Genomic DNA, 10,950 nt, shown 5'->3' with positions numbered 1-10,950 from the left:
AATTGCATTTACATTGAACTCTGATGTGATCAATTCTGTTTATGTTGGGGTGACCTGTGCCTCAACCCCCACCAACTGATAGATGTGAACTAAATGACCCTTTTATCATGGGTGTTAGCCTTTTGAGTTTCAATGGTTAAAGCTAAACGATAGCTGAAACATCTGATAAGAGGGTCCTGCTTAGCCTTGCAAACACAGAATGGTTTGTTACCGTCTCACAAACAGTACTTTGAGATAAGTTACCTGAAGACCGACGAGTTAACATCACTGCTGAGGAACTGCACGATTGATTGTCTTCAATAAAGTCTTCTCCCCATAAGAACTTTGGTCAGCTTACTTATTTTATGTATTAGAGTAATCCAATACATTGGCGAGCCACTCAAGAACGGTTAAGCCAAATACAGCAAAATCTTACAAGGTTTAGACATTAAACATTTCAATAATTTCCTTGCATATTTGTTGGCAAACTGGTCGTCCTTGGCCCATCTTTGCTCCTAAAGGAGTAGACCTTTCTTGGATGTAGATTTTATACCAAATCATAATTACAGTCACCTGTTGACACCACCTGCTTCAAATCACATCATTATTTAACAAATTTACCTGATTTTTTCCCCTAAATTGCTCCTGTCCCACCTTTAGAATGTTTTGCAGGTCTGAATGACAGGAAAGGATGAAAATTTACAAATGAAATGAAGTTGACCAGACAAAACATGGAATATTTTGTGTTTAAATTGTCTGCAATGAAATACAAGTCAAAGTATATTTAGAAATCATTGCTTTCTTTTTTTTTATTTACGTTTTCCACACTGTCCTAACTTTTTTCTGAATTAGGGTTTGTATTAGTCCTCTTAAGAAATAATTGTAAAAGTTTTTCAACGACGTGCCTAATTAACCTATATAAGCCTTTAAATATCACTTTAAACTGTTGTGTTTAATAAAATGAAATGGCACAGGAAAAAAGTATTAAACACATGAAGAATGGGAGTTTTACAAAAGACTGGAAAGCCCAGTTATATTACACATTGCTCATTTTTCTGCAAGTTGTTTTTTTTTTTTTTGGGATTGTTTTTACCAAAATCAACAGCTCATTTAGAAATACAGTATATTTACCAGGAAAATGATGATGTGTTCAATACCCACTGCATAATATTAAACATTTTACAGTACTTTTTTTTTTTTATTCAAATCTGGGTTAATTCACATCAACGTCTCATTTAATCTAAGATTAGATTTTTACCAGGGAAAAATTATGACATGTTTTATTCTTCTTTTACCTGCTGTATAATATTTTCATAAATCTTTGCATTTTACAGTGCGTATTCTGTCATTTTAAAATTGTAAATTGTAAAACTGTAAATGTGCATGCATGCTTTCAGGTGTTGAAGCAGAAGCAGCGGGACACTGCGCAGCTGGCCTCTCTGTCCGCTCAGAGCGAACGGCGCGTGCAGGAACTGGAGAGAAACGTGCAGAACATGAAGCAGCAGCAGGACCTTCTGCAGCGCCGCCTGCGTGAGGAGAGTCAGCAGAAGAGACGGCTGGAGACCGAGATGCAGAAAGGAAAGCACAGAGTCAAGGTGCATTTGCCTAGTATCAGTGCAGAAGGGGGAATAGAAATTGAGAGTAAACAAGGAATTTAAAATGAAGCTGGATTTCAGCTGAATTGCAGAGGCTTGGTAATGATTGTTATTAATTCTAAACATAGGCTCTGGTGGTTCTGGTTTATTTGAATGAATATATCGTATAAGAACTTTTTGAAGAGGTTAATCAGGGAGGACGCTTTAAATTGTTTAAAAGGAAAAGTAAAAATATTTTTCAAAAGATTTCTGTGTTAAAGGGCCGTGAAACCCCCTCGTTTCAGCAGGGTGTTTTCACACCTCTACTTTGGAAAAAGTCAGAAAAGTGGGCGTGTCCAGCTCTGTTTAGGGGGAGTGTCGGAGGAACTAAAGTGGGATGGTGTGGGAGTGTCTATTTGTGCACGCGCGAGTTTCAGAGTCAAAATACACACCCACACAGACAGGAGAAAGTGATGGTGTTTAACCTACATGGACATCTGTAGTCGAATTATTTGCCAAATTATTAAATGTTGGACTTTAACTGCAGTTTGGCTCTTTCATTCAGGGAATTCATTCATGCCTCTCGCGACAAATGAGATATTTGATTCGAGGAATTGCTGCAAGCGTGTATTTTTCATCCAATGTTTGATACCGCAGGGCGAATGAGAGAAAAAAAACTCCGCATTTCCCGGAAACTGAGATGCTCTCGGCAGGTAGCGTCAGAAAGCCGCGTGTGTTATTCCGGTCACAAAATGCGGTGCTAACATTTCTGCACTCAGTGCAATAGTTAACTTAATTCGATACGAACAAACTGAATAAACAAAGAGCACTGGTCGCTCACTTACCAAATCTGTAGAGACAGGTCAATCACCAGCAACTAGAGCCGCGTCTGAAGAGAAGACTACATCCGGATCTCAGCGTTTGCAGATGAGAACAGCTCTCAGGTAAACAATAATCCCCCTTAGACACGTAAGTTATTGTTGTCGAGCGTCGCGTACACTGTTAATCCACACGTGATCCAGATGAGCTCTCACAGAGAGAAAATGAAAACGAAACTTAACGGCAGCAAACTATAAAAGCAACACTTCACGCTTGTTTTGCCAACACAACGTGGCGTCTTTGCCGTCTACACTCTGACAGTAATGAATATTAATGAAGTTGCACAATAGATCGCGCTGATTGGTTTGAACCAAGCCTTACTCATGCATTAATGCATCACACTGTAAGACGTAATAAGACTCACTCTGGCAAAGACGCCCAGTCTGCACGCTGGAATACAACGCTATTATGTCATGACCGTGACGCAGCTTCAAAAATTTGTTTCAAACAGGAAGTACGAATTTGCTTGAAATAACGCAAAAACAACCAATTTACACTTTTTAGTGAAATATAGGTGTCCTAATTCTGTTTTTAGCAGTGTGGGACACATATACGACTGTCAACAGCTCAAAGAATGTGTTTTGGTGTTTCGTGACCCTTTAAAATAAACATTTCTACTTTCTGCTCATTATGGGGGAAAATTTTATCATGAATGTCACAAAAAACATTAAGCAGCAACTGTTTCAACACTGAGGATAATAAAAATAATAATAATAACAATAATAAAATAATTTTGGAACCAGAAAAGCATATTTAAATTATTTCTAAAGGATCTTTAGACAAAGCATAAGTGGAGTAAAAATGCTGAAATACCATCACAGGGAGACATTGTTCAATAAATTCAAATCTTCTTGACCTTTCTACTGGAAATAAACTGCATCATGGATGTCACGAAAACATTAAGCAGCAACATTCACCACTGATGATGATGATGATGATGAATATGATAATAATAATAATAATTACAGGATCAAATTAGCATATTAGACAGAGCAAATGTGGAGTAAAAATGCTGAAAAATCTGCTTTTTTTAACTAGCTTTAAAGGACAAGTTCATCTATGTTCTCGTTTAATCAGCCTTTGCACCCAAATCAGATTGAGTATCTTTCATCTGTTGAACACAAAAGATATTTGGAAAAATGTTGAAGTTTGGTATATAAACACTGATTTCCGCTGGTTTCCTACTACAGATCTCAGTACCTACCAGATTCCAACATTCTTCAAAAAAACTTCTTGTGTTTAACAGAAACAATTAGGCAGCAGCTATTTCACTACTGGTGATGTATCAATAATATTATCATGATTAAATGATAATTAAGTGTCAAATTAGCATATTAAAATGATTTCTGAAGGATCATTAGACAGAGCATAGGTGGAGTAAAATTGTTGAAAAATCAGCTTTACCGTGAAAGGAATACATTTTTAATTCAAAGCACTAGTTTTAAAGGAATAGTTCACCTAAAAAAAGAATTATGTAATGGTTTAATCAGCCTTTGTGCCCAAATCAGTATGAGTTTCTTTTATCAGTTAAACACAAAAGATCTTTAGAAGAATGTTTGAAACTACAGGTGACTACAGGATTCCAATACTAATGATAATTAGAGGATAATTAAGGAAACAAAGTAGCATATTAAAATGATTTCTAAAGTATCATTAGACAAAGCATAGGTGGAGTGAAAATGCTGAAAAAGACTTACCATCACAGAATACTTTTTTAATCGAAAACACTTGTTTTAAAGAAATAGTTCACCCCCCAAAAAAATAATTATGATTAAATCACCCTTCGCACCCAAACCAGTTTGAGTTTTATCTGATAAACATTAAAGATATTTAGAAGAATGTTGGAAACTGTTGGAAAACCTAGTTCACAAAGCATAGGTGGAGTAAAAATGCTGACACTTTACACCCAAGCCAGATTGAGATTCATTCATCTGTTAAACACAAAAGAAATTGAGAAGAATGTTGGAAATTGATATACAATCACCGATTTCTATTGGTTTTCCTACTGTAGATGTAAGTGACTACCGCATTAAAAATATCTTCTTGTGTTTAACAGAAACAATTACACAGCAGCTATTTCACCACTGGTGATGTATAAATAATGTTATTATTATTATAAGATAATTAAAGGACCAAATTAGCATATTAAAAGGATTTCTGAAGGATCTTTTGACAAAGCATAGGTAGATTAAAAATGCTAAAAAAAAAAAGATTTACCATCGCAGAATATATTTTTCATCGAAAACACTAGTTTTAAAGAAATAGTTCACCCCAAAAAAGAATTATGGAATGATTTAATCACCCTTCGCACCCAAACTAGTTTGAGTTTCATCTGTTAAACACTAAAGATATTTAGAAGAATGTTGGAAACTGCTTTTAGAACATACTCTTCATGCCAGATAAATAAGATCTAACCCAGGATGCCAGATCCTGTCAGAGATGTTGTTGTTTCTGGGTATCGAGACAACAAGTCAGCGGAGCCACCTAATAATCAAACCTGTTAATCAGTGTTCAACTGAATTAACAGTCTCCTATCACTGGGAAGCTGTGACTGAGAAAGCTAGAGAGGAGCAGAAGCAGGAGATTAAGTAATGATGATAAAGAGAGCAGAGTTTATTGAGTAATCCTAGTTGCGTATAATCAATGCTCAGACTTCATCTGACCACGATAATTCCAACAAGTGTTATTATACCACAAGCTACAGCAATGGAAAATTGCTGCTTATGAAACAAGTCTTGCTTGCTTTCACACAGTCATAAGTTTATAATACATGGATAAATTAAATAATATTAAAGCAATAGTTATAGAAAAATGGTAATAATAAAATATAGAAACATAATAAAATGACAATAATTAATAATCAAATCATTAACTAATGATCAATAAAATGCTAAAATGATGATCATATAAATGACTACTGATCATTTGATTAAATTAAATAATTAAATGAAGAATAAATGAACATAAACTTATGAAAATAAAACACGACACAAATGAGTGGTTGATTTCTTGAAACAACACACACATAAGTTTGCTACAAGGATTCTCAGATTTTTCACTGCTATTTAAACATTGATTTCCTACTATGGATCTCAGTGACTACCGGATTTCAGCATTCTTCAAAATATCTTCTTCTGTTCAACAGAAAACTGAACTATTTTACTTTTAAATAGTAGTGTATACAATACAAAACTTACCAAGCAGATTTTCTATCATAAAATATAAGCATTAAGGTATTTTTCTGTCTCTGGTGCTACTGATTACTCCTCTTTCCTTGAATGGTACTGTTACTACATTTAGCAGTCTACTTTTTTTCTTTTTGTAGTGTTCATCACAGATTTTTATTTTATAAAACCATGTTCTGTTCTGTTGTGTAAGGGCCAGCATTAGTCATCTTCTTTTCTCTGTTGTGAACAATAATAATCTACAGAGAAACCGCAGCCTCTCGGTTATTCTCGTGGTTCAATAGAGAATCATTCACCAAGCATTCTCTTTCTCTTTCTCAAAGGAGCTGGAGATAAAGAACGAACAACAGCAGAAAATTCTGAGGATTAAGACGGAGGAAATCGCAGCCTTCCAGCGGCAAAGGAGAAGTGGAAGTAACGGCTCGGTCGTATCACTAGAGGAACAGCAGGTGGGTTCAGACAGAGAAGCCAAATTGTGCTCCTTTTCATCGAACCCTTCCCGCAGCTATTACCCAGCATTATTTTTAGATCTGTTTACTCAGTGTTTAATAGTTTGACTGACGTTTGAAGGAATTTTATTATTCTCACCTTGAGGAAAAGGGTACATTTCAGTAGCTTGTTTCAACACGTATGATTTGTTGCCTAAATTTCCTCTTAGCCTGGTATTGGCATGCGATTTATGTTATTGATTCTAGAATAGATTCTAGAATACACTTGCTGTTTCCAAGGAGATGGTTGTGAATTTGATTCCCAATGAAATCCCAATTTGTTTCGTTTTTGAATTTTAAAACAAAAATAAATAAAAAACGGCTAATTATTTTTTATTTTTTTGCAATATGCTAATCTAAACTGAAAATCCAGTGACCAATAGATACATAGACCCTGCACAAACATGCACAAGTTGACCTGTAAATCCAATAATAATAATAATAATAAATTTATTATGAAATGTATTGCGCTGAGACTGCAGCTCTGCACAAGACTTTTGGCCAGCGGAGAAATTAAAATGGTCGTGCCGAACTGAGTCTGGTTCTCTCAAAGTTTTTTTCTTCACTCTCCTATTGGTGAAGTTTTTTTTCCCTCTCCGCTGTCGCCACTGGCTTGCATGGTTCAGGATCTGAAAAGCTACTCATCGATGAATTTGCTCTTCAGTGTTTGGACTCTCAATAATGACTTCAAACCACACTGAACTGAGCTAAACTGAACTGAACTTAAACACTAAAAACTGAACTACCCTGATCCAGTTACTATGACCATTTATGTGAAGCTGCTTTGACACAATCTACATTGTAAAAGCGCTATACAAATAAAGCTGAATTGAATTGAATAAAAATGTAATTTTTTCAGCAATATAAAACTTTTAAATAGCCTAAAAAACACCTTGGCATTTTAGCAAAGTGTATCTCTTTCCATTAGGTGCATTTTAAATTCGCTATTTTAATTTGCACAATTTAAAAGGTATTGGCAACGCACCTGTTAACTGTTGGTTTCATGCATTCACACTACTAGCGATATCAAAGTCACTTTCATGTCAGTGGAGAGCTAGCACCTTTTTTCTGAAGCATATAAGTGCATGTACCATATATAATAAATCGTAACATTAAAAACATCTGGTTGAGCAGAAGATAGAGGAGCAGAAACGCTGGCTTGATGAGGAAATGGAGAAGGTTCTGGATCAACGACGTGGCCTTGAAGACCTGGAAGGAGAGCTGACCAAGAGGGAAGAGATTTTAGCCAAAAAAGAAGCTTTACTCTGGGAGCGCAGTGGCCTGGAATCCAAAAAGCTTCGCTCAAGCCAGGTCTGTATGCATTCTATGGCTTTATTTCCCCACATTTTGAGTCTGTCTCCATATTATTCTGCAATTAGTAGTTAAGATCATTAATGCAGTTAGTTTTAGATCTTGCGATTCAGTTGTCTTTTGGAGAAATGACTTAGAATAGCAAATGACAGAAAATGGTCAAACGACTTGATCTACAGACAAGTGTGTTTATGAAATAAAGCCAAAATATATATAGTTATAAAATCATAACGCGCTGTTTTAAGGCTAAAAAATGAATTGAAGTGAGTGTGACCAGAAGTCTCAAGCCAATAAGGTTTCAATGGATGCGCCCGCTCATACATGACGAATAAGGGTCAATAAATTGGCATGCTGTTTTCTCTGCAGGCTCTTAGTCAAGACCTGTTAACCTTGTCTAGCCGGATTGAGTCTCTGGAACGGGAGCTCACTGAGAGGAACGGTCTTCTGCGTAGTGGCAGTGCTCAGGACTCCCAGCAGATCAGACAGGAGATCTCCAACCTTCGGCAGGAGAAGGAGCTGCTGCTCAAACAACGAGTGGAGCTGGATGACAAACTAAGACAGGGCAACCTGCTCTCTCCTGAGGTGAAAATCACATTAGAGTCTCAACTCCAAAACCAAAGTTATTTGAAATTAATGCATTCGAATTTTGGGCTTTCTGAGATGTCAGCTTTAGAAATTCCTATCTGCTTTGTTTGCTTGATTTAAAAGTGCTGTGTGGACGTTTTGGACTCTTCTAAAGCATAAAAATACTATAATATGTTTGCAGATATTTAAGAAACATGCTAAGTGAACATTCTTGTTTATCTGAAAAACAATGCTGAAGTCAGATATTCTGCTTTGAAAATGTCTCTTACGTGCCGTAACGTGTTTTTGTTTTAGTTCATTTGATCCACCCAATGTCAGTTTAGCCAGTTATATTTCAGCACCCCAGGTTGCCTTGGTGAAAAACTGCATAATTCATTCATTCAGTCAGAAAGGCTTTTAAAGCATGCACCCGTGTCTAAAATGCGACCTCTGTTGGACAGTAACTTTAGCAGACTTCGAAATGAGATGCAGATTCAGAGTTCCACAAAGGTAATTAAGTAACAAATAATATAAATATTATGAACGTAAACAGGTTACATTGTAACCCCGTGTCCTAACACTATGCTACGCATAAGATTTGCAGTGACAAGCAATTGGCAAATTGTTTGCACCAGACGAAACACAACAGAAATTTAAATACAGCAATTTAGAAGCACAGAATATGCACTCACTCATGAAATGGTAAGGTTTATAATCCAATTAATACAAATTAAATCTCTTTATTAAATACACATGCTAAATCACTGATATGTGTTAGTTTTGAGTCTCACTTGATCATTTGAGGTGAACTATCTGCTGCTTCATTCAGTAAAATGGCATTCAAACTCATTATTAGCATTTAACACTGAATAAAGCGCATGGGTAGAACCTGAGGTGATCTTTGTAAGTTTTCTGTTATTCAGCTGCAAGAAATAGAAGCCATTTCTTATGCTGCGTTTACACTAGACACAGAAGAAGCGTCAAGCGCAAGTGATTTACATGTTAAGTCGATGCAAAGACGCAAATAGACATCCTGCAGTGAGAAACGCGTGAATGAGGTGGCGCGAATAATGTGATTCGCACAAATGAAGAACCAAGTTGAGCGTTTAGCACGATTGACGAGCTTAATGCGTGTTTCGCGTAAATCACTCCAGTTCGAAAAAAATCTGAACTTCCACTGACATTCGCACCACGTTAATCAACCAGGAGCTTGCTCTTGTGGGAGCATGATTGTGCGTCTGTTGTTGGTTTCCCGGTGGATAGTCCTCCTGCCGACACCCACTACAGTTCATCAAACTGGGCTCAGCTCAGTCAGAAGCACCGCTTGAAAGCTTCCATCATCCAGGTTAAGTTTCTGGAGGAGTTTATGAGCTCACAGAGCTGGGTGCACCTCTAAAAAGTGGACTCAGACACTGCTCCGAATGAATCGACGCTGTTTTTCAGCCTTCATAAAGCCATAAAACACAGCTATTCTCTCAATAAAATCCATGTTCGCCAAATAGCAACGAAGCTAGAGAAGCCCTGCCCATCATGTGAATCTGATTATTTTCCTGAATTTGACGCACGAATGAAGCAAGTAGACTCAAAATGTTAACGTGTCTATTTACACTTGAATAGCGCGATTTATCTACGCTTGCCGCATCTGGTCTGAACACAGCATAATATATCAATTCAAGGTGTTGGTTAAAACAAAAACTCCTTTTAATATGGAGAATATTCCTTCTATCGTGTGCCGTTGCTTTTATTTAGAGCACGGTTTAAATCAGCCTTAACACTCGATCATCAGACTCACTTTTGTTGGTCCTCAATCTGGCAACCTGCGCTTGCATTTGTTTTGATTCAGGAATGCAATATCTAGTTCAACCAATGGGTGTCAAACTTGCATACTGCACCATTTATAATGTAATTTACCACATTAGAAGCTAGTTCACACAGAATTTGTTTCTACATAAAGTAGTTGTTTCACACATAAATCTCTTGTGTAAATATCATTCTTAAAGTCATAGTTCACCCATTATCTCCCTCATGTGGTTTTAAACAGTGTGCGAATTATACATTGAGGATCAGAGGGGGTCAACTGTTTTGGTTAGTTTGTGTAATACATACTTCAGTCATTTGTGTATTTATTTTTAATTATATCTAGTTTATTAATTAAACATATTTAAGTTTTTTGCAATTTGAGGGATATGTAGTGTATTCTGATCTACATTATTCTCTGATTAGCTATTTCGAATGTTACTTAGGTTTAACTACCAAATATGCGTCTAATGTGATTTTATTTCCAGGTTTAATATAGATAAAAACACCTATTTTATGAGAAAACAAAGTAACATGTTAATTGGTGCGGTAGATCTGCTGCTCGAAAAGGTTTTTCACGAATAGACTCTGGTGCAATTATGCATTAACAATGGTTTGAACCATTATAGGGGTGGTCATTTCTTAATAAATCCTAGTCAAATCTATGCTTTACACCATGATCTAACTAGACACGATAGAACACTGCAACATTCAGTGGATGTTTTTGCTAATGAGACTTTTTGTCCTACCCAACCAAGACAACCATATGCATTGAGCAACAAAGGATTCTATTTTAGGAGTGTTTTTTCCCCCTGCAACATTGTGACTGGAACAACAGCACACACATTATGGTAATTATAATCTCGGGTAATGACTTAGTGCTTTTTTTAATATTTAATGAGTGTCATTTGTGTTTAAGTATTATTTTACGTGACCTTTTTAAATACTGAAAAAAGCAACAATGGATAATTGACTACATGGTTTTAAAACGGAATGAATGTTCAGAATATGAAGTTGATGTAAGCAATGTAGTAGTCCCTTACAGAATCTCAGTTTGTATTTTTTAATATTAGAATTATTAAATATTCATAAAATTGATTATATACTTATTTATTTTCAAGTGGCAATGTACTCTTTGGGTTCTAGTTGTGTCTTTGGATTTTATTTATTGCA

The 10,950-nt window shown here is 36.1% G+C and overlaps 1 protein-coding gene across 2 annotated transcripts in view; it reads left to right on the top strand.

Moving 5' to 3' along the window:
* kif7 (kinesin family member 7) overlaps positions 1 to 10,950 on the top strand; it is a 54,828-nt gene that overhangs the window by 29,008 nt on the left and 14,870 nt on the right. For both annotated transcript variants that reach the window (XM_087259293.1, NM_001014816.1), the window contains 4 exon segments: positions 1,377 to 1,574; positions 5,941 to 6,066; positions 7,240 to 7,416; positions 7,783 to 7,998. In XM_087259293.1, coding sequence (XP_087115419.1) covers positions 1,377 to 1,574; positions 5,941 to 6,066; positions 7,240 to 7,416; positions 7,783 to 7,998 — 717 coding nt within the window.

Source organism: Danio rerio, chromosome 7 (assembly GCF_052040795.2).
Source record: "Danio rerio strain M-AB ecotype USA chromosome 7, GRCz13ab, whole genome shotgun sequence".
NCBI lineage: Eukaryota > Metazoa > Chordata > Actinopteri > Cypriniformes > Danionidae > Danio > Danio rerio.
The sequence above is the reverse complement of the archived record's forward strand: the minus strand, read 5'-3'. Positions and strand labels throughout refer to the sequence as shown.